The sequence below is a fragment of the Mytilus galloprovincialis genome, chromosome 10 (genome assembly GCF_965363235.1).
Source record: "Mytilus galloprovincialis chromosome 10, xbMytGall1.hap1.1, whole genome shotgun sequence".
Lineage (NCBI taxonomy): Eukaryota > Metazoa > Mollusca > Bivalvia > Mytilida > Mytilidae > Mytilus > Mytilus galloprovincialis.
The window spans coordinates 41,290,656-41,315,961 of record NC_134847.1 but is presented as its reverse complement, the minus strand read 5'-3'; the positions used below and the strand labels follow the sequence as shown (position 1 = coordinate 41,315,961).

The window sequence follows — 25,306 nt, the reverse complement described above, 5'->3', positions numbered from 1 at the left end:
AAACTGCGAGCTGCTGCTCATGGATGATATCCCCAACGCAACTGGATAATTTTAAGTGTAAAATTATGCAAATGTGCAAAACAGGAAGTTGTTAAAGTGATGAATCTGAAAACACATCACACAGTAAGGCTGACTTGTATAAATCATGAAACCAAATTTCAGAAATCCTTGAATCGTAGTTCCTGAAAAATATTCATGGGACGGATGGAAAGACAGATAGATGGTCGGACAGACAGAGGTAAAACAGTATACCCCCTTTTTTCAAAGAGGGGTATAATCATGGTGATATAAACATCAAAAGTTGTTAAATAATCAATGTAATCAATATGTAATCACTTGCATGAAATTGAACTGAATTGTACTGCTCAAATTATTGGGCGTCATAATTGACGATAAAAAACTTTGTATTGTATTGTGGTATGACATCCAATGAGATATCTGAGAACATATGTTGCAAAAGTTACCTTCAACATGTCCCTGTACAGCTTTCAACAATGAGCAAATCTTATATTACAAGTAAGTAATGGTCAGTCTATCAGTCAATTTTCAGACTTACAGACTGCAGTAAATCCAGTACAGTTCAGTCAATTTGCTTGCTGTCAATCTGAACAGATCTTTAAATTGTTTGCATGGACTGAACAGTAGTGAATTAAATCCAGCTGATAAGTCTGAAGACTGATCATGGCTTTAAAATTTATTGTTCAGTCTTTTTAGAACTGTTCAGATCAAAATGACAGGTTCATATCAAAATTGGTTTACAATTTTTATTGTTTGTTCTTATGTTGTACTGTTACACAACTGTCCCAAGTTAGGGTTTCATGTTAATGCTTATTCTTTGGTTTTCTATGTTGTTTCATGTGTACTATTGTTTGTCTGTTTATCTTTTTTATTTTTAGCCATGGCGTTGTCAGTTTATTTCCGATTTATGAGTTTGACTGTCCCTCTGGTATCTTTCATCCCTCTTTTAGGGGAGAGTTGGAAACCCTCTAATATGTTTAACCCTGCAACATTCTGTATGTATGTGCCACATCAGGAACATGAAATTCAGTGATTGTCCTCTGTTGCTGTGTTACCTATTTGTATTTCATTCATTATTTTGAACATACATTAGACTGTTTGTGTTCTCATTTGAATTGATTTACATTTGTCTTTCCAAGGCCTTTTAAAGCCGACTATGCATCAAATCGTTTGAATTGATTTACATTTGTCATTTCAGGGCATTTTATAACAGACTATGCAGTAAGGGCTTTGTTTATTGTTGAAAGGCCCACAGTTGTTAATTTCTGTGTCATTTGGTCTTTTGTGTTGAGTTGTCTCATTGGCAACCTCACCACATCTTCTTTTTTATATATACTAGTGCACACCCTTTACTTCAAAGCTCAACTACAATATATGACTGGTACAAACAATAAAACACTACATGTGTAGGAAAATTAGTCTATGTTTAAATTAATTTATTGTACAAAATGAATTTGAACAATGAGAATAAGTTTTGGTTGTGCACATATTGTCTTCGTCTCATCTGTCACTGCAGTCATTCACGAAGATATATTAACTGATCATTTACATGGCTAAAAATCTAGAAAATAATTTGATACAAATCCAACGGCTGGTATTGTTACCACTCCACTTTTGAATACTGTCCATTATAACTGTTATGACCTGAAAAAGACAAGATTTACAATTCTCAAATTTAAAAAAAAATCTATTTGTTGTTAAAATTAACATTATATGGGTTTTCTCTCATCAGCCCAATACCTTAAGCTTGGTTTGAAAAGCTGACTTTTGTCAAGGGTATTACTAAAAACCTTGTATCATATTCTTACCATTATAAATTGCTTGAAAGATATGAAACCATACTATTCCTAAACTAGGATTTCTTGTACATGTAGAAATAAAACCAAAGAAGTTGCTATATTTAAAAATTCAAAATTCTTGGGTGAAATTTTAAAAATACTATGAAAAACAAACAAACAAACAAACAAAAACATAACTTAATAACTTATTGGGCCTAAACTGTGTAATGTAGTATTTCTCTGTGCATTTCCCATAAACATATACTTCATGATCTAAAAAGTTATGTTTTTCCAGCTTTAAAGGCTAAATCATATATAGGAACAACATATTTATAATTTCTGCTAAAAATGTACTTTTGAGTACTTTCTGAAATTGTCAATCCTCATGTATCATAAAATCATTGAGACCAGAGTTCTCATTTTAAATTCCTGCTCCACCTCTGACCATGAAGGAAAGCAAAAAAAGATTAAGTTATAGGTATGCTAAAATTTACAAAAAAAAAAAGAATTATTATTTAAACTCAATTTTACCATACATAAATTAACTGTCAATATTTAGACAAGTACAAAAACTGCAAATCAAAACTATATTTCATACACAATTTAAATTTATCTGAATAATATCACCGACTTTTAGAGATGAATGGGTTTTAATGATAGACAAATGTGTTGCTTATTAAATTATCAATAATGATTTCTTTACAAAAACATTGATATACAAAATTAAATCAATGAAACAAAGGGCTAAAACTTGATATATAATGAGAAAAGTTACATAATAAAAGTTTTCCCACCTTGATCTTGACCGGTGTTTACGACTGGACTTCTTACCACTGCGCTCTTCCTTTCTCCTCCTACTTGATCGTGATTCTTCCGACGGACTCCTTCGACTCTTTTGTGATTTCCTATGCTTACTACGACCTTCATTACTCTCCACAGAGTATGACCTAGATCGCTTACGTTTTTTGGACTTACTTTCCCTATGTCGTTCAGATTTTTCTGAACGTTTAGACCTCCCTTTCCCCCGATCACTTTCCCTTTCCAAACTACGGTCTCTGTGACTATGTTTTTCACGAACTTTATATTCCTCTTCATCTAAGTAACTAGAATGCCGCCTTCTATGATCGCCATCATGTGATTTCCGATGACTTTTGTCATGTGACTTACTATAGTCTCTATCTCTACTATAACTACGGCTTTTGTGTCTTCGACGGTCCCTTTCCCTACTATGTGACCTACCCCCCTCCCTACTTTGGGTCCGTGATTCTTTATCTCTCCTTTTAGATTTGCTGTCACTGTATTCCTCAATATAGTCTTTACTATGTCGTTTACCATTTTCATCTCGACTTGAAGTTCTTTCTATTTGTTGTACTTTCTGTACTTTTTGTATTTTTTTTGCTTTTTTCTTTTTTGCATTTGAACTACTCTCAGATTCTGATTCAGAATCTGAACTAGAACTTGAGCTTGAACTGGAAGAACTATTTGAATTGGAAGAGTCAGAAGAACTTGAACTTGTGGTCCCAGAACTTGAACTTTCACTAGAACCCACAGCCCTTCCCTTATCTTTTTTCACTTTTTTCTCTTTTGATTTGCCCCCAGATTTTTTGGATTTATCATGATTTGCTGGAGGTTCTTTTTCCTCCTTTTGAACTTCTAATCCTGGAATTTCACTATAATTGCTTTCAAATGGATTACTACTCTTTTCAGAGATAGGGTTTTTTAAATAGGCTGGTGTCTCGGGTTCTGAAAAAACAATAGTTTAAATAATTGTCAATTGTATAAGCAATAAAAATTAACTTGTAAAGTGTTATTTTAAACCAGGTATGTACGAAGCGTTTAAATTTAATATTAACAGTAGACCTGAAGATAAATGATTGAATACTGTGGATTCATTTTATTATAGTATAAATAAATTTCTTGTTTTTACTGTCTTCTGATTGGTTAAAATTGTTAGTTTTATTTTCAATGTTGTCAATTTTGATGGCGACACGCCCACTCTGACGTTGTGTATTCATAAGCCAACATGTGTGTACGTTGTTATTGTTAATATAAATAATATAAAAAGTTCTTTGAGCCTTATTTTTGATAGAAATTCGCGGATTATTCAAAGTGAAGTGTCAAAAATTAGTTTTATGGTTCAATAAATTCAAAATAGATAATAGCCATTCATTAAGTGGGTAAAAAAATCATGGATTAAGGAAACAAAATTATATTTATGAATGCTGATTTCATGTTTTTACAAATTTCTGTACACAAGCCTATAGAAAATTTGACCTCTGTTGAACATTTGAATGTTTGTTCACCTGTAACCACTAAATGCACCAAAATATCAATGAATCCACAGTATATTACACTAATGGACACTGCTTTCCCTGTTTGATTGTGTATTTTTCACCAGTTTAGGGCTATCAGATTTTCATGGGTTGCTACTTTAAACTTTCATCATTTGTGTCCATTTCATAATATTGTAGAGATTTGCTAATACTAAAAAGGATGCACAAGTCTGGATTCATTTTGTGTGCTTCAAATTTGCACTTGCCAATGCTTTGTCTACACCATTAAATATCTGCTTTTCTATCTATTTTTTTTTTTTTTATCTGATAAGGATTTTTCGACTCCTGTAACTCTCCATTTTTTCAATTTTGCCCTCAATTCTTTCCTTAGTTTTTGCTACATTTGTGCATATTTGCTTTTATTTGTTTTTATTGTAAAATTCACTACTTTCTACCCACATCTAAAAAAACAAATATTATTATTTCAATTATACAGATTAACCATCAACAGATCTTTTCGAGCTCAACAACTTACACTTCATAAGTGCATCTAATAGGTAAATCAAAATAAAACACATTCAATGTTATACCATAACTTGTGGCTATTTTTCTTGTATTGAAACTAATTGCACAGATTCAATTACCCATAGTACACTTCAGAATAATATTTTTGTATTACTTTCTGACAATGTATTCAAGACACTATGCACTTAAAGGTCAAGAGATGTCATTTTGTCAAAGACTTGTTAATGCGTTTCTGGTGTAAAAAATCTTTCAAAAAAGGATATCAACTACATTTATAAGTACACCAAATCTTTTTATTCCAAATATTGTTATGTGAGAATTGTGGATGTAAACAATACTATATATTGTTATGTGCCCAATTGATATAATCAGTTACTATTCAATATCAATTTATCTTCTTTTAGTATTCAGGGAATATTTGACAGGGAATATTTGACAAATACATTTTCAACTCAATAACATGATTAAGATGTATTATCTAATTGTGATTATTTTTTTTAGGCAAGTAAAACTTGATAGATTTTGTTATTATCTTTCGGTCATATATCACTTTAACTGTTTCTGTTATTATACATTCTTGGCTTACAAATATCTAGCTCTTAGCATTCCAGATGAAAATAAATTCAGATAATTGTTTCGGAAGAATAAAATTCATAGTGTTCTTTTCATTTCTTAATAACTTTATTTTTTGAATTTTCCTATTTCTAATTTCAAACTTTTAAAGTTAAAACTATTGTAAAAGCTTTATTCAGACCGAGTAGCATTTGTCTTGAATAAATCTCCTCTAGTATTTCCTTGTTAACATTATTAACAATCAAACAACGTCATGTCAGTTTTTTTAAATGTGTCTTACAATTTTATTCTTCTGATTCAAAAGCAATTTTTAACCTACCAATTTCGTCCTCCATATAGATTGCCTGGTTCTTCATCTTTTCTGCAAACTCTCTTTTCTTTCGTCTGATTGATGCCTCTAACTCAGCATCTGAGTCCCCGCCACCACCATTGTCATTACCATCTACATTATCATCATCATCATCCTCATCCTCACTATCTGTACCATAGCCTAGTCCTAAATGGGACATAGAAAACTACTGAATACAGCACATTCCTTATATTTTCCATAACTTTACTCAACTTATATTACAGTGTAACCTGTGTGATCCGACACACTGGGGGACCAGAAAAAAATGTCGGATTAAGCAGGGTGTTGGAATACCCAGGTTTTTACTGCAAGGAAAGGCTTATTTTGGAACCAGAAAAATGTGTCGGATAGTCAGGATGTTGCATAAAATATTATACTCAGGTGTCCGATTAGGCAGGTTACACTGTATAATTATTAATCAAGTACTAAATCTGAATATCAGTTAGATTTTGAATACTGTGGACTCATTATTATTTGTTACAATTTTTGGTGGATTTCGTAGCTACAGGTGAATCATGAATTCAATTGTTCAAATAAGTTCAAATTTTTTATATGTTTGTATGCAGATAAGATATATGTAAACAGCAAAATTTTAAATTGTCCTTAATCCACTGAAATCAGTAAACGTGATAATAAAATTAAAATGAATCCACAGTACCAGTTATTTTAAAGGAGTTATCATGTGACGTTTCAGAAAAGATGAAAACATTTCTTGAGCTAAGTCCTACTACAGTAAGGGCTATTCCACATTTAGGCATTAGGGACTTGGATGGGAGGCACTTGCATTAGAATTTTTTTTATTTTACTCATTATTACCAAATTTATATCTTATAGATATGAGTGCCTCCCATCTTCGAGTAGATACTTTTTGGAACATTCCTTTTTAAATTTGACTTCTGCTTGATATTTTTTAATAAACCAAAAGTGAAGAAAAAATACACTGTTACATAATATTCTGAGTTTATAAAAATATTATCTGTGAAATATGTGATATCTTTTATCTAATGCAATGGAATTTCCTGTCACTCAAATATCAGAAGATTCAAGGGAGGAATTCATATGTTTAGAAAGTCTTTAAGAAATATACCTCCCTGTATTAATTGTTCGTATCATAATACCAACTGCAACTAATTATTATTACATTACAAGGACAAATCTAAAATTAGAATATTACTTACCAAGACCAGTGATGGTGGCTAAAGCAGTGGACTTGGCAAGCTGCTTAGCTGGAGCTTTTATAATTATAGAGAAATATGATTAGTCTCCAAAGTGAAAGTGAAAGTAGAAAATCCCCTACAAATCAAGGTAACTTTTTTTCTTCTCCAAAATGCTGTAATACAAATCTTGATTAATATATGAACATAGTTACAACACACAATACAAAGTATGAATCATTATCCATTTTTCACATTTACTTAAGTATGCATAGATTTTGAACAATTTGCTATAAATAATACTGGAAACAACTTTACATGAAGGAAGTTTATCATTTTCATAAAACAAACTAGGAAATTATGGGTGAGAAAAAATCTGGTCACTTACAACACATAAGTTTTCCTAGAAAAAGCATACCTGCCAGTCCTGTGTATGATAAAATACCTATAAACTAATCAGGACTTGGTGCGACCTGAGATTTTCAATCAACTTTTATTATAATATATCTCAATGAATAAAAGCAATACAATTCTCAAAATTTTCATTTTCATTTAGATTTTTTTTATCCCTTTTTTGGATTTCGGCAGAGAAAGGATGTACCAATGTACAACCAGCAGCAGAAATGTATCTCTTCTTAAATTAAAATATTTAAAACAGTTTTGCAAATATGCCGACAGAAATAACTATGATATGCACTGTTTTAAAAGGACAACAGGTACGAAAATCAGCTCAGATTTACACATTTAAACGACATCAAAACAAACGATTACATACAAAGCTGAATGAAAAAAATAACCTTTGAATGTTTACTCTGTAATGATAGGAACTGAAATCTAAACAAACATTTTTTGCACATTTGGTTTGTGGTCATTGTAAGTTCCTGCAATATTATATTCAAAATTCAACCCCTCAAATACTGGATTTGATGTTTTCGAGCAAATATTTAAGTGCTCTGAATACTGAATCATGACATAGAACTACTAAATCTTGATGACTTTTTTTGCATCCCACCTATCACTTAATTGTCACATTAAAATGTCTTGTACAAAAAAGATAGTGCAGAATAAAATGTATTCACTGGGTACAAATTTTGTAGTTTTCTTTAGCCATGATGATTATAAACTCTGCACATGTAATTATAAGAAGACATTTACAATCAGGTCAAATTGCCTCCAGGATAAAGGTTTTGTTATTATAACCAATGAGTACCTTTAGCTGCTTTAGTTTTAGCCTTAGAGAAGACTTCTCTAGCTATTTCCTGTATTTCACTGTTAGTCACATCTAATAATACTTCTGTTAAGGTCTTTTTCACTTTGATCATCTGCAAAGAAAAATGTACTCATAGGGTTAAGTTCTTTTACAATTTTTATCATACAATTCTTTATTTCCATTATCTTAATCATATGGACACTCAATGGTTGATATGCCTAAATACTTCATCTAATGTACCACTAGCCTGTTAACACTGCAGTTTGGAGTTTAAACCCAGCATGCTGTAACTTAAATCTAAATTGACTCTGATTATAAGTTTTCCTCGGCTTCCCTATGTTGTTCTCTCTCGTCACTTTGGCTACCTCCACCAATTTAAGCTGGCCGTAAAAATATAGCCAGTTGTGCTGAAAGTGGCATTTAACACCAACAATCAATCAATCTGGAATCAACTTTGAAATATCAAGCCTTAATGCTTTTGACATTTGAAAAACTTGCTGTTGATCACAATGTTCATGACAGATGTTTTGATAGTATTTTATTTTGATTCACATTATTTTAAGACTCAAAAAGATTAAGATGTCGGCACATTATATAGAAGAATGTCCGTTGATCTCTTGGAAGTTCTAAGGTTTTTTGTTTTTTTGTGTTGCTGTCTGAATCTCATTTATTTATACATGGCTATCACATGTATCATGCGAGTATTCAGTAAACAGGAAATTGATGTGAGCAGTACATGTAAATCTGAAAATGCATAACAGGGTATACCATGAAACTTGATAACAAAGTGCTGGAAGCCCTGATTAGTGAAATTTGATAACCATAATTAAGTATACCAAACTGTATTTTAGAACTTTGTATATTAACAATATATTTCTCCATGATATTGTTAAATGGATACAACAGAATATTTTTATTTCTTGCTTTTTGCTTTTGCTTTTGTTTTTTATTTTATGCATACATGTGTATCTGTTATTTTTTTTTTTTTTAACTATTTGTGCTACATTGTACATGTATAGCAAGTGGTTTGTATGTGTTATACACTGTATGTGTTACAGTCCTTCTCTACATATTCAATTATTTGCACAAACGTTCATGTCAGGGCTGTTCCAGAAAATACTATGTCCCCCCCAGGGAAGGCACTTTTTTTTAACCCCCACCACCCACAGAAATAAAATTTAATTAGAACAGCACTCCCTTTGCATTTTGGTATTTCAAATACAACCACCCACATAATATTTAAAAAAATTGCCTTCCCTGGGGGGGACATAGTATTTTCTGGAACAGCCCTCAGTTAAAAACAACTCAATACACTGATGTTGCTTTGTTACTTTCATCTAGTTAACTTTAAATAAATCTAACTTGATAGTTGACTTCGGGTTAAAAACCTGTATCTGAAATGTGGTGTGAACCATTGCATGGAGTTGAAAATTAAAGTATGATCTGAAGATGTTCTCTTACTGGTGCTTTGGTCTTGCCTCATTGACAACATATCATTGGTTAATGGTTGCTAAACATCCAGAGGCAAATATTTCACACATGTTCATGGCAAAATATCTCAAAACTCTTTTCTTTTGTATTTTTACATAGCTTTAAGATTTCTTGTTTTAGGAAACCCGAGTGCACTATCAACCGTAGACAGAATTTTTACGGTTGATCTAATACAGGTATACTTGAGTGCATCTTAAAGCTTTTGCAAAAGACAAAAGGCAGTCATTTACAACACTGTATGTTAATTTATAACATTGTTTTTTTTTATCTGAAATGTAATGCACTTTTATGCACCTCTTACTTTCACTGGACATTTGTTTTGGAGAAAAAGGAGATAAGGTTAAATATATATAGAGATTCAAGTTAATTGAGTATTTTTAACAATTTCCTCTTTACCATTTCCATTTGCTTTTCTTCCTCAGTTTTAAATTCATCTGGTGAAGGACTCCTTTTCTTTATAGGACTAGGTTCTGGTGACCTATCTTTACTTGGTGAAGGAGATTTGTCGCTGGCTTCATCATCCGAGTCCTAAAATGAATAAAATAAAACAGTAGGAATAGATCACTAAAATCTGTTTTTTTTAGTTTGGATTTTTTTCTTTTTCTAAAAGAGATATTCTTATTAAGCTTGAACTTACAACTATGAATTTTTTCAAGCAAGGACTTTCAGATGAAATCTTTACTTTGTCATTATAAAGTTGCTTCAATTCTACATATGAAGCTTTGTATATACAAAGGTGTTCCATAGAAGTATTGTTCAAAATCATTTTTGATTGAAATTGAGGATTTTTAAATGTGAACAGTGGTCTCGTTAATCCAAAATAGAAGGGCCTTGACCCTCGGTTCCCTTAGCCCTTGTTTTAAAATGTCCTTGCATGGTTTTGTCCATGTACTTTATAAAAATTGAAACGTATCCTTTCTTCTACCTAAAAAAAACCTGCCCTGCCGTTTAATTTCTAGCTGGAGCATTGGTAAGACATCACTTACTGATGTTTATATTTAAATTATCTCTCTCTAATTCCTAATGTTTAATGTAATTGGCATATCTCCCTTAGTGTCATTAAGGACTACACATCATAAATTATTTCTTTATGAATATCAGCAATACACATTTCAATTACACTGCTCTGATTCCACATTTCTTTTCAAATTTGCTTTGGAACACAATCTTATCTAATCTTGACACAATAGTAATTTATAATACAAATGATGGATTCTCAAATGTTATTTACAAGTCGAGTTAGATAAACTTACAAATCGACTTTTCTTGGGCAATGTAGGTTCTGAGTCGTTACCCTCTTTTTGAGCCATGATGGCTTCCTTTGCTGCTTTCTCTCTTTCCTCCTTCAGCCTCTCTTCTTCTTGTATTTCCAAATCCATTTTCTCCTTGTGTATCTTTCTCTGTTTTTCGTTCTCCATTTTTTCTAATCCCTCTCGTATCCAAGCTGGTAAAGATTTTCTTTTGGCTGCATCTATACATTAAATTAAGAGTAAGATGTATTCAATATTCAAACACATCTGAACCATACGATTACCCTGCATTTCTATACTAAAGCTCATTATAACAAATATATTTTTATATATATGTCTGAAAAGTAAACCCAACAGTGTTAGAATTAGATTTTTTTGCTGACATATGGATGTCCAACCAGATTTGAACTCACACCTTAGATACACTACAGCACCAATGGCTAAGCCTCAAGACCACTCAACCACATCTGCTATATAAAAACATAACTTTATAGTGGGAAGTGTTACCTTGTCATGTAAGGCAAAGATATATATACATACAAAGTTTTTATTTGTGCTGAATCTTTTGTCATTGATGTATTTCCATAACTTTGTATAATTGTACATCTTGTCGTGTTTATGTCATAAGCAATAACATTTTTATTTGTAATGATTGCTTGCTTTAAAACTAGTATTATATTTTGTCCATTTCCTGAATATTTGATAAAGAAAATCCACATCAGAAAGTTTATATATAAACAAGTAGACCAGTGTATGAGGTGGGGATTTTATGAAGTTTTCTCTTTTGAATTGATTTACATTTCTTATTTCAGGTTATTTAATAGTGGACTATAATATGGTAAGGATTTTGCTCATTGCTGAAGGGCCATAAGATGACCTATAATTGTTAATTTCTGTGTCATTTTGTCTCTTTTTGAAGAGTTGCCTCATTGGCACATACCACATCTTCTATTTTATATGTACAAAAGTATTTGCCATTCATAATTAACCAGTATCTAAGATACAGATTTTGTTGAGTTTACGTGTACAAAGTATTTGTCATTTATAAGACCAATATAAACAAACCAAGTCCAGAATCATCAGGTGGATTGCTGTCTTCATTGTGTCTAAACCTCTCCCTATCTCGTCGGTTATTACGATCCCTACGTGGGCGGTGATAGTGATGATTATCTTGTTCCTCACTATTCCAGTACTGGTTATTATATTCTCCTTGGTCACCCTATAAAAATAAATGGTACCTATAATCATATCTAATTTTTTCCATTTTGATGATTACTCCAATAGTATTTTTAGTTTTTGTTCCTAATTTTTCCATTCTCTTATTCTGTGCCAAATTATGCAAATGTTTTCCGAACCTGTACGAACTAAATTTGTATATACAAAATAAAGTTATATATATATATAAGTTTATATGTAAGCAGGTGTGTCTATGTTAGATAAATTATTTCTTTAGCATGCATCTTTTCTTATAGTTCAGTTTTTCTTAAACAAATTTGGATTCGTTGTTTTATTTCTGGTTATTCACTGATGTTGTCAATCCGAGTTTGCCTTCGCGCCTGCATGAAACTAGAACTTTACATAAACTTAACTCAATGATACGGCAAACCCTGCAATAGTAAGGGTATATTTTATTATCTCCCTTTTTAATAATTCTTACAGTTTTAGGGTCTACAACAGCTATGAATTCAACATCACATAAATGCACAAACGAAAGGCTAACCTGATAATACAGCTGTTCTCCATTATTATCTGACTGAAATACCTGATCGTAAAATTGTCCACCATGATTGTATTCAAATTGTTCACCAAAGTTACCATGACTATACTCAAATGTACCTTCATCCTAGAGAATAAATTTTATTAATTCAAAATACATATCATTAATTTGTGCTGTTGCTAACCATACACTATATTATTAAATTAAAGATTTAAGTAATTGTAAGTATTTTGATTCCTCAGTTTCTTCATACAGAACCAAAAAAGATAAATTTGTATACTATAGTAGCAGCAAAAACTTACAAATAGGGAGATTTTTTTTTAAATAGTTTTTGGTTAAAAGTTAAAAACATTTATTTCCCTTTGCCAACAAGTCAGAGGTCAACTGATAACTGAAATCTATAATGATAGTTAGATTTTAGACACAGTTGTTTTTATAACAATTTTGTTTTTCAAACCTTTTTAAATTCATCACACTGAACAAGTAAGGATCTCTTAATTAGACTCATATCAAATCATCAAGTAGGAACTTTATATAGCTGACAATACAGTAAGGATTTTGCTCATTGATAAAGGCTATACAGACTTATAAGTGATTAAATCCATATCATTTCCAGTTATGTGGATAGTTATCTCACTGGCAATCATACCACATCTCCTTTTATAAAACCAACCAGATGCTCCGCAGGGCGCAGCTTTATACGACCGCAGAGGTTGAACCCTGAACGGTTAGGGCAAGTATGGACACAACATTCAAGCTGGATTCAGCTCTAAATTTGGATTGTGATTAAATAGTTGACACAGCATAGGTTTCGGACACAGAATGAATGTGGTCTTATGAACTTAAAATATTTTTTTTGCCAATTCACTATGCTGTTGAATATTAATCCTCTCAAAAAAATGTTTGAAGAAATTTTCTTTATTTATGAAATCTGAAATGAGAAAAATTTAACCCCCCCCCCCCTTTTTTTTCACATCCCCCTTTCCCTTTTTCCAAAACTGATCTCAATTCAAATTTCTAATGGAGTTTGCAACAATAACTACTCATTAAAATACATCATAAAATATTAAAATGTAACAAAAGGTACTTGTTATCACTGAATGGTAAAGATTGTTTTAATTTATCAGTTGGTAGTAAAAGTGAATATACATTGTATATTGTATACAAGAGTGCACACGCTGAAATGTCTCGCCTTCTATACTAATCATTGATATTATGTTGATAGTCCTAAGCTTTATTACAACTGTCACATAAACTTAACATTAACCAAGATAACTAAACAAAGACCAATGAACCTTGAAAAAGAGGTCCAGGTCAGATGAACCATGCCAGGCAGACAGGTACAGCTAACAATGCTTTTATACAACATATATAGTTGACACATTACTTATAGACCAAAACACAAAAACTTAACACTGTGCAATGAACCGTGAAAATGAGGTCACGGTTAAATAAAACCTGCTCGACTGACATAAAGATCATAAAATATTTCCATACACCAAATATAGTTGACCTATGGCATATAGCATTAGATAAAAAGGCCAAAACTCAAAAACTTAACTTTGACCACTGAACCATGTAAATGAGGTCAAGGTCACATGACATCTGCCCGCTAGACATGTACACTTAACAATCATTCCATACAACAAAAATAGTAGACCTATTGCATATGGTATGAGAAAAACAGACCAAAACACAAAAAATTAACTATAACCACTGAACCATGAAAATGAGGTCAAGGTCAGATGACACCTGCCAGTTGGACATGTACACCTTACAGTCCTTCCATACACCGAATATACTAGCCCTATTGCTTATAGTATCTGAGATATGGACTTGACCACCAAAACTTAACCTTGTTCACTGATCCATGAAATGAGGTCGAGGTCAAGTGAAAACTGTCTGACAGACACGAGGACCTTGCAAGGTACGCACATATCAAATATAGTTATCCTATTACTTATAATAAGAGAGAATTCAACATTACAAAAAATTTGAACTTTTTTTTCAAGTGGTCAATGAACCATGAAAATGAGGTCAAGGACATTGGACATGTGACTGACGGAAACTTCGTAACATGAAGCATCTATATACAAAGAATGAAGCATCCAGGTCTTCCACCTTCTAAAATATAAAGCTTTTAAGAAGTGAGCTAACGCCGCCGCCGTAGCCGCCGGATCACTATCCCTATGTCGAGCTTTCTGCAACAAAAGTTGCAGGCTCGACAAAAACAGTGATTTAAGTTGATTCAACTACTATTCTGGACAAAGAAAGATAACTCGAATCAATTGAAAATACTTGCTATTGCACAATATTGTGCAGCAAGCACAATATTGTGCAATTAGATATTTCTTGCTTTTTGCGCAATACTGTGCAATTGAAAATATTTGCTATTGCACAATACTGTGCAATCGAAGATTTCTTGCTATTGCGCAATACTGTGCAATTGAAAATTTCTTGCTATTGCACAATACTGTGCAATTGAAGATTTCTTGCTATTGCTGAATACTGTGCAATTGAAAATTTCTTGCTATTGCACAATACTTAATATAATAATTTTGGATCCTGATTTGAACCAACTTGAAAACTGGGCCCATAATCAAAAATCTAAGTACATGTTTAGATTCAGCATATCAAAAAAGCCCAAGAATTCAAATTTTGTTAAAATCAAACTTAGTTTAATTTTGGACCCTTTGGACTTTAATGTAGACCAATTTGAAAACGGGACTAAAAATTAAGAATCTACATACACAGTTAGATTTGGCATATCAAAGAACCCCAACTATTCAATTTTTGATGAAATCAAACAAAGTTTAATTTTGGACCCCAATTTGGACCAATTTGAAAACTGGGCCAATAACCAAAAATCTAAGTACATTTTTAGATTCAGCATATATCAAAAAACCCCAAGGATTCAATTTTTGTTAAAATCAAACTAAGTTTAATTTTGGACCCTTTGGACCTTAATGTAGACCAATTTGAAAACGGGACCAAAAATTAAGAATCTACATACACAGTTAGATTCGGCATATCAAAGAACCCCAATTATTCAATTTTTGATGAAATCAAACAAAGTTCAATTTTGGACCCTTTGGGCCCCTTATTCCTAAACTGTTGGGACCAAAACTCCCAAAATCAAACCCAACCTTCCTTTTATGGTCATAAACCTTGTGTTTAAATTTCATAGATTTCTATTTACTTATACTAAAGTTATGGTGCGAAAACCAAGAATAATGCTTACTTGGACCCCTTTTTGGCCCCTAATTCCTAAACTGTTCAGACCGCAACTCCCAAAATCAATCCCAACCTTCCTTTTGTGGTCATAAACCTTGAGTTTAAATTTCATTGATTTCTATTTACTTATACTAAAGTTATTGTGCGAAAACCAAGAATAATGCTTATTTGGGCCCCTAATTCCTAAACTGTTTGAACTAAAACTCCCAAAATCAATCCCAACCTTCCTTTTGTGGTCATAAACCTTGTGTCAAAATTTCATAGATTTCTATTTACTTAAACTAAAGTTATAGTGCGAAAACCAAGAAAATGCTTATTTGGGCCCTTTTTGGCCCCTAATTCCTAAAATGTTGGGACCAAAACTCCCAAAATCAATCCCAACCTTCCTTTTGTGGTCATAAACCTTGTGTTAAAATTTCATAGATTTCTATTCACTTTTACTAAAGTTAGAGTGCGAAAACTAAAAGTATTTGGACGACGACGACGCAGACGCCAACGTGATACCAATATACGACCAAAAAATTTTTGCGGTCGCATAAAAATATATGATTGGTGTTTCTAGCTAGCCAGGTAAATCGAGCCAAACTAAAGCAAATTGGGCTTTCATCATGAGGATTAATACCTTATTTTCTCCACCCTGCACGCTCCAACCTTGTGCATTCCATTGTGTGTTCCAATTCCATCCAGTTTGACCTGGGTATGCTGAAAAAAATTAATGGTTATTGGTAAATACAAGACAACATCTAGACAAGGAAGCAAAAATATTAAAATTTATACATATATTCAGGGTCCTCATTAAAACTGGTGAGTCCAAAGATGCATCAAGATTGAATTATTTTGTATAAACTCAACACACATATCATAATTATATACATGTAGCAAAAGTTTATAAGTAATCTGAATTTAATGTCATTTAATTGCTCTATTAGGTCATAGAGAATAAAATAATAACTTATTTAGCAATAAAATATCTTCTTCTTACTTTTATTCTAATTTGCATAATTTAATGTGTGATGTGTACGATTTTTGCAAGAAAAGCATGGACTTATAAGGTCTGTATTTCAATGAGATTGTTGACAACATTAACAAATCTCTACAAACTTTTTGAAAATAAATTATTTCATTTTCACGACAGTCAAAATAATGAAGCTAAGATACATACTATATGTCGGTTCTGTGTTTCCTCCAGAATACATACTATTGCTGTTAGAATCTTGGGAGGTCTCCCCTTCATTCACCACCTCCATATCATCATTCTGAGGCATAGGAGGTGGAGGAGGAGGGGGTTGTGCCAGGTCAACAACGCCATGGTTTGGTTGACTGCTGTCAGCTGTTTCTTTATGTTGTATCCACTGTTTTGCCAATTGTGCCCAATCAACTGTCAAAATAAAAAAAATAATCCATTATTTCAATTCAAGCTTCAACTGTATATTGAGTATACTATTATAATCAATCAAAACCATTTACCTGAATATAAGAAGAAATGTACACCCTTGTTGAAATTTTCTTGTTAATATACATGAAATTAAAATAAATGAAAATACCCCTTAATATATAATGCTTTGAAAACAGGTTAAAAGAAGCTGGCCTTAACCATTAGGTAAAATTGAGAATGGAAATGGGGAATATTTCAAAGAGACATCAATTGCAACCCGACCAACATTACCAAAGAGCAGATAACAGCTGAGGGCCAATAATAGGTCTGCAATGCAGCGAGAAAATCCTGCTCACGGAGGTGGGCCTCAGCTGACCTCTTAGGTAGCAATACACAGTTAGAAGTTTAGTTTCGCATTATGGCCCCTGTGAATTTTTTAAATATGAAAATTTTTGTACAATAAAATTGATTTTTAGATAATTGATGAATAATATAGCCTTCTTAGTGGGTTTATATGAACATTTAGATTGTTTTTAACATGTTTTATAGGCCATTTATATGATTGACAGTCCGTATTTTCTTATCCGTATAGGTCCATAAATTATTGTAGTGTTTATCAACAAAGATTTTGCGCTCGATCTTTTCAATTCAATTTTATGGAAAAACGAGCAGAAATGCATATGATTTTTTTTGGACCACTTGATAGATATAAACCTATGGATTCAGGAAAGGTGTCACTGAAATTGATTAAAATTTTCCAATAGACCAAATTTTGGAGACTTTTGTGACATGTTCACCCCCCTTTTTTTGCTATATTTTGTATCTAAGAAATGCAGATTGTTGCCATGGTTACACCCAAGAGGGATTATATTTCACCCTTATGACTATTAGAAATCAAATCTATGGAAGATTCTCTTTCTATAAGTATATACATGCATAACACACATATAAAGCCTTCTTTGTTAGACAGGAGGGGAAAGAGGGTGTTTAAAAATTATGAGTGTCAATTTTAAGTTTTTTTCCTAACTGTGTATTGCTACCTTATGGCATTTGACAAAGCAAAGAATAGCTTTTTTTTAGACAAATCATACCACAAATCTATTGATAATTAGGTTATAGATACAATTCTGAGGGAGAAACAACCTTTAGAATGACAATATATGTTAGTTTTGTTGTTTATTGTCCTTAGCAACCAATATAGACATTTTGACTCAAAGACTTGGTTCCGTCATAAATTGATACTTTATTGGCTACCCCTTGGAAAAGAAGATTGCGCGTTATGTAGAAACCTTAGAAGGGAACTCTTTATATTTTTTCATGCGTCTAAATCAAATTTATTATTTTAGCAAGTATAAAGTCACAATTTAGCATGAATTAAGCCTAAATTTTTTCCCGCTGTTATAAATGAATTCAGTATTTTCTTATTTTAACCAAGGCTTTGGTATGGTAATACACAACAAAATTGACATTCTAGAGCTTTAAAATAGCTTTAACTTGTAACATTTGTTTACTGTTAAGGTTAATTTAAGTTTTTAAACAAGAAAAGACAGGCTTAGAAGGTACAGCTTTAGAAATTTGACTAAAAAAGGAGAAAATGCACTTTGACATGGCATGTTTCATAAAATCACTTTTTTGTTGCATTTCAGTGTCAACTGCTAACCTTCATAAAATATTCATTTCTGAACCAATTTTCAAAACTAGCCTGCAGGCCAATTTGCTCGTTTTAGCTAGTAGAAAACAGAAATCCATTTAAAATGGAATTGGAAAAAAAATGTTAATCCTTAAGGTAGCAATACACAGTTAGAAGTTTAGTTTCGTATTATGGCCCCTGTGAATTTTTTAAATATGAAAATTTTTGTACAATAAAATTGATTTTTAGATAATTGATGAATAATCATGATAATATAGCCTTCTTAGTGGGTTTATATGAACATTTAGATTGTTTTTAACATGTTTTATAGGCCATTTATATGATTGACAGTCCGTATTTTCTTATCCGTATAGGTCCATAAATTATTGTAGTGTTTATCAACAAAGATTTTGCGCTCTATCTTTTCAATTCAATTTTATGGAAAAACGAGCAGAAATGCATATGATTTTTTTTGGACCACTTGATAGATATAAACCTATGGATTCAGGAAAGGTATCACTGTAATTGATTGAAATTTTCCAATAGACCAAATTTTGGAGACTTTTGTGACATGTTCACCCCCCCTTTTTTGCTATATTTTGTATCTAAGAAAAGCAGATTGTTGCCATGGTTACACCCAAGAGGGATTATATTTCACCCTTATGACTATTAGAAATCAAATCTATGGAAGATTCTCTTTCTATAAGTATATACATGCATAACACACATATAAAGCCTTCTTTGTTAGACAGGAGGGGAAAGAGGGTGTTTAAAAATTATGAGTGTCAATTTTAAGTTTTTTTCCTAACTGTGTATTGCTACCTTAATAAAAATGAATACTAGTAAAGTAAAAATGGATGTCATACTTAACTCCAAAATATATAAATGAATTAAAATCAAACATTGTTAAAATACATACAAGACTCATCACTTTGGACACTCCCGGACAGGCTCAAAAATGTGGTGGGGTTAAAAATGAATGCCCTGATTTGCAGACTGCTACTAAAAGAAGCTTACCTTGTCCATGAGGCATGCCTTGAATTGCAGATTGCTGCATCATGGGGTTCATACCCCCTGGAAATGGATTGGCCCACATTATGTCTTTGTATAAAATATTTTATCTGAAAGTGAGAAAAAAATATAGAACATTTAATTGTCACTAAACATATGAAATATACATTGTGAAGAAGGATATCGTCCTGATGAATGTTCCTACATGTACATCCCAATAGGTTACATTTGCATCAATTGAGATCACTGCTTATGACTAGGTCACACATTCACAGATCACCACACAGGATCTACTGATTAAATCTCACGGATGATACCAAAAATGCAGATACAGATGCAAAACAGTTATGACTATAGGTTTTGATGTTACTACCGCTGATAATGAAAGACATCAGTGATTTTGCTACCGCTCGTCACTTTCGTAATTTACGAAACGATTTTCGCATTGACGAAAGTATTTAAAACCAATTTCATCACTTGAATTTTGAAAGTGTACAAATATTTTTGCATTAAAATACTATAAATTTACCTGTCTTTATGTTTTTGACAAGTTTATGATTACAACTAATCAGCTTATCGCAATCGGATGGGTCACCAATCAATTAATTATTAATAAACCTCATAATTGACTATCATAATTATTTCCCCAGGGAAATCAGTCAGTCGGCATTTTAACAACCAGGAGTATAGTTGCGTCATTTTATCAAAATTGTTACCCCCCCCCCCTCCAGACAGTTCACATTTGCATTTCAATATTTCCAAACGATCACAAATTGAAGTTTGTTTGTCGTAGATTCGTCATTGGAATGAATTTTTTCATAAAAATTTTCATCAAAAACTTTCAACTATTTCCATTTAAAATATAGAACTTTATTTAAAACGTTCAATGTTTTCACGAATCAACAGGTGCTTCCTGTACTGTATATTACCCATGCGTGAAAGTATTTCTTTAACTACAATGTATTTATAGACACCAAAAACGTAAAATACAAAATCATTAAGTATATAAATTAAATGAGAGAGACAAATTTAACTCTTAACTAAAGGAATTTAAATCGAAAAATAACCATTTCCTGATGAATCTGGACTCGTTTTGAATTTATTATCCACGTGTCACTTCCCGTTTTCATTTCATTTTAAAACCGAAAGTAGTAAACGTGATTTATTGACTATTCTTGATTTGTTTACAACCTCCATACAGTCGTTCAAAAAAGGATTTTATATGTATACATGTAGTTCCAACTTCATAGAAATGCTATCCAAATATCAACGTTTTATAAGAATAATGATTATGCAGTGAGATAAATATATCATTGCAAGTTCATTTCTGCTGTGAAATCCAACTTTTGTTGATCAGGAATGTCCCCTAGGCTAGAACACACTGAAGAGAAATTGTGAACTAAATCTCTGGATCCCATGTCAGAATCTTTCATAATAAGGGCCAATACAGTCAAATACAATAACTGCCAATCATTCATAAGTCCTTTAAACATGTTAAAATCTGACAAAGTCAAAGATGAAGCTAGTAATATACATCCTTGGTCCTTTGTTGTTACACAAAAATAGGTTGAATTTAATAGCGTGCAAAAGTGACTAAAGCCCTCAAAATCCTAGCCTAAACCCTGAGAAATGGGTCATTTGTTGACAGGAGTGATATGGGTTCTTGAAATGACACAGTTTAGTATGCACAACATGTGAAGGGGGGCAGCCCGGGCAGGGGGGGGGGGGGGGTGGTGGTGGTTAAGTATGAATGAGAATGCTCTGAAACAAAATGGTATGAACTACTACATTTTCTAAAAGCTGTAAATCATTTCTATAATTAGTTGTGATTTATCATTTCTTTATGGCTGTGAATCTTAGATTTTTGTTTTGTTTTGTTAAATAAATTATTTATCTGTCTGTCTGTAGCTATGAGGTTCTCGGACTAACGACATGTAGCAATTCTTCATGTTCTTGAAACATATTTGGGACTATTCTTATAAAGATCTAAATTTATGTATCTGGATTTTTTGCACAAAATTCAGTGTTGAGGGGCTCATAATGGCCATGGATAGGTAGTCAGTCCCTAGTCCACCATCTACTCCATACTTTTTGTTGTTGTAACGTAGTGAACAGTAGCAGACTGTCAGAATTCTGGCTGATCCCTTGCTACCTGTATTGCAACGTAATGAAATGGTGCTGTTCTGTGACAAACTCGTAACAAATCGTATTGTATCCTTCAAAAACTAATCTGTGTACAGACTTCCTTGTACGGCTGGGAAAGTCTTAAGGCTTGGCATCCACTAGATATATAAAAGTTTAATGTATTTTGCATATCAAAAAGATAAAAAAAAATTTGGATTTTAATGGGCATTCTTTTTTGTTTGTGCAGAAGGTGTGAAAATAAACTCAGTTGGGATACAACTTTGAGATGCTCCCTCTCAGGTAACAACTGGTTTCTATTGTATTGATTGTTTTTGATAGGCATGGACAATAGATTTCTACACATCTATAGGTGAGTTAAAGGTAGTAATTGAGTGGACAGTATATCAAATACAATTCAGGTGTTTGTTTATTTTTACACCTTCTGCAGGAAGGCAAAAAATGCCCATCAAATTCCAAAAACGATTTTATCTTTCTGAAACACAAAATGCATTGAACTTTTGTATACATTTTGTATCTAGTGGATGCCAGGCCTTAAAACTTTCCAAACTGCACAGGCAAGTCTGAACAGAGTAGTTTTTGAGGTGAAAATACAGCAACATTTGCTTATTTGTTATGAGGAACCTTAACAAATGTGTGGTGAAACTGTCCTAGTTTTGAGTTCTCTGGAATGAACCGTACAAATCATTTGAGCCTTCAAATAAGTACGACTTAATACTGTTTTGATAGGGACTAAAACAGATTTGTATGTTCTTTTACTATTTAGTACTAGGGGGGTTTGGGGGCATGCCCCCCCCCCCCCCAGAAAATTTTGGAATATTAGATGTAAATTCCTGCATTCTGAGGTTACATTTTTGTATCTGAAAGTGTATATAACTTTTCAAAAATATATAGTTTTTTCTCCATGTAATATAAATAATTCTACTTTCCTTAAAAAAAAACCTTCTCAAAACTGTTGACAAGACTGTTTAAGAATCTTTTCTTTGAATTTAAGACATACATGTAAAATAAATGTATACATGTAGATATAAACCCCTTGCCATCACATTTTGTTTAAATTAATTTCTCATTCTAATTTGACTTTGGTGGAAGTTAAAGAGATCATCCTTTCTGATGCAGACCAAGAAAAGAAGAAAATCAATCAGTTAAAAAATTATTATTCATAATTTTTCATATTATTTTTCAATTTGCTGAACAACTCCTGTTCAAATACAAATACAGATACAAATTTGCCTCCTTTTCCCTGCTCCTTACAGTAGCTACAAAACATAACTAGATGATCCTAGATTCTCGTACTGGAGCCAGGGTCAGGGACGACCGTCCATCCAATGAGTTTTAAATTCTCGGACCCGATTATCCTCATATTTTTTTTAGCCTCCGTAACTTGGTCGGACTTGCGAGACGGCCTTTTTGGTGCCTTTCATGATCTCACACTTTCCGACAGTGAAGCCATGTATATTGAACGATGTTTGTGACCAAAATTATGTGTACTCTTTCGAAATGAAAACAAAACTGGTTCCACTTCTACATAAAATTAACGGTAACCAGTCACTGAAGTCGTCCTAATAACCAATCGTGTAAAATACACAAGATGTCAAGCAGGCAGTTACGAATTAATATCTTCCGATGCAAAAATGTTCAATGTTTTTTTTATTTTCTGTTATGATGATGATTATATTTTATTCAGTCTATGCAACATAAATCAATCAATAATTACCAAAATTTGACATTTTCAAAACACGTGGTACTGACTGTTTTTGAGTTTTTTTTAATTTTGAACAATCGGTTATTAGGGAGACCGTCAAAACTGGTTTACGGAATTTTTGCAAGGAAGAGAGTATCAGTTTATTAATATCGATGGCGTTGAGTGACATTCTGCGTTAACGATTAAAAAAGTGCACACAGATATGCACTAGACTGGTCGGACTATCTGCAGTGTACGTTAACTAGTCCGAGCTTATTTAAACTAGACACAGGCTTCGGGCTACCGCTTAACGTCGCAAACTGATATTGTCAAGTATATAACAAGTACTATTATGTTTAACTACAGCTATAATACGTTTAATACAGATTGCCACGAATGATGCAGGATCTTGTCCATAGCTAATACAGCACCAAATCTGTGAATGTGTGACCTAGGCATAAGGTAACAAATGTCTGCTGTCATTATAAACACTTCTTCAACATTATTTATTCCATTCAAGTTTCAAGTTTTTATTTCTCAAGACCCTTAACCAGGGTATGTGAACAAATACAATTGAATACAATATAACACAATATAACAAAATAGGTTGATTAAATGAACAAGTTAACATATATACATGATATACATTTCCAAATATATGGAAGACGAACATATTATATAAACAGTAACTTCAATCATTTTACTAAAGAAAGTATGATTTTACAAAATTTTGCAGCTTTGAATATTACATTATAATTGTCTGAGTTAAACAAAGCATGAAATTTATCAACATTTGGATTTGTAGTGAATTCTTTTGGCAATAACATTTTCCTCTCGTTTTTGAAATAAGAACATTGGAATAAATAATGAAATTCATCACCTAATGAGTTACAGTCACACATATCACAAATTCTATCATCTCTTGCTATTCCCCAAAACCTGCCCTTTTCAACTGGCAGTTTATTATTAACACATCTAAAATTACATAAAGATTTCCTTAAATCTGTAGGAAGTTCTATTAAATATTTTTCAAAACAATGCTTTCTTTTAAAAATTCTATAATTGAGACATTTAGGTGATTCATACACAGTAGCACACCATTTCTGCTTATATTGGTCACATAACCTTTGCTTTACAATCTTAGCTAGGTTGACAGATTTAGACACATTTTGAGTTAACCAATATTCAGAACAACCACATTCATTTAGAGTATTTTCAACACAACGTATCCATTCTGAATGGTACATATTTCTGTTATGCATGGTGTATAACAATTTATACAAAATAGATGAAATCTTATCTTGCTTACTACACATGAATCTTTTCCATAGACCAATCATCCTACTTTTAATAAATACATCAATAGGATATCTACCTAGTTCTCCATATATAATACAATTTGGAGTTGACTTCTTAACATTTAAAATAATCTTATAAAATTGTAAGAATAAAGATTCAATTTTCAGAGACATACATGTAACACTAACTCAAGAACAGCAAGTGACACCACTCATATTCAAACTTGATCTCTGTTTAGTTGAAATAAATACTGTGTAAGTTTCAGAACATTTGCAGTTTTTTATTAGCATAATGAGAATGTGATGCTATCTGAAATAATATATATTTTCGTATACTTTGTAGTGATGTCATGCTAGTTTCTAGAAACAAGATGTTATTTCATAATTCCATATTTACCAGGATGATGCAAGAAATTTGCTTGAAGACGGACAATAACTACAAATATATTGAATACATTCTAAAGTCAAATTAAAGCTTAATACTTAGAGGAAAGTCTTTCATTAACGCATGTAATTTTCCGCCGCCATGTTCTGCATTGATATTTTCTGGTCTGTTTATCAACCAATCAAATTTTCGTTTTATAATAAAATCCC

The 25,306-nt window shown here is 32.2% G+C and overlaps 2 protein-coding genes across 6 annotated transcripts in view; both read right to left on the bottom strand.

Annotated features, from left to right (window-relative positions):
- LOC143047584 (proteasome subunit alpha type-1-like) overlaps positions 1-25,306 on the bottom strand; it is a 331,701-nt gene that overhangs the window by 253,536 nt on the left and 52,859 nt on the right. The window lies entirely within an intron of this gene.
- Positions 1,438-25,275, bottom strand: LOC143047579 (uncharacterized). 5 transcript variants are annotated; one of them, XM_076220679.1, is made up of 13 exons: positions 25,196-25,275; positions 19,595-19,698; positions 16,735-16,950; positions 16,195-16,274; positions 12,342-12,464; positions 11,687-11,840; positions 10,625-10,842; positions 9,768-9,899; positions 7,881-7,992; positions 6,695-6,748; positions 5,487-5,663; positions 2,591-3,539; positions 1,438-1,662 (listed from the first exon to the last, which is right to left on the bottom strand). In XM_076220679.1, the coding sequence occupies exons 2-13, from the start codon at positions 19,671-19,673 to the stop codon at positions 1,656-1,658; spliced, it is 2,301 nt and encodes a 766-aa protein (XP_076076794.1). In that variant the 5' UTR covers positions 19,674-19,698; positions 25,196-25,275; the 3' UTR covers positions 1,438-1,655. The 5 variants fall into 5 exon arrangements, with proteins under 5 accessions (XP_076076794.1, XP_076076797.1, XP_076076795.1 ...); XM_076220682.1 differs by having other exon boundaries at positions 12,384-12,464; XM_076220680.1 differs by having other exon boundaries at positions 25,110-25,265.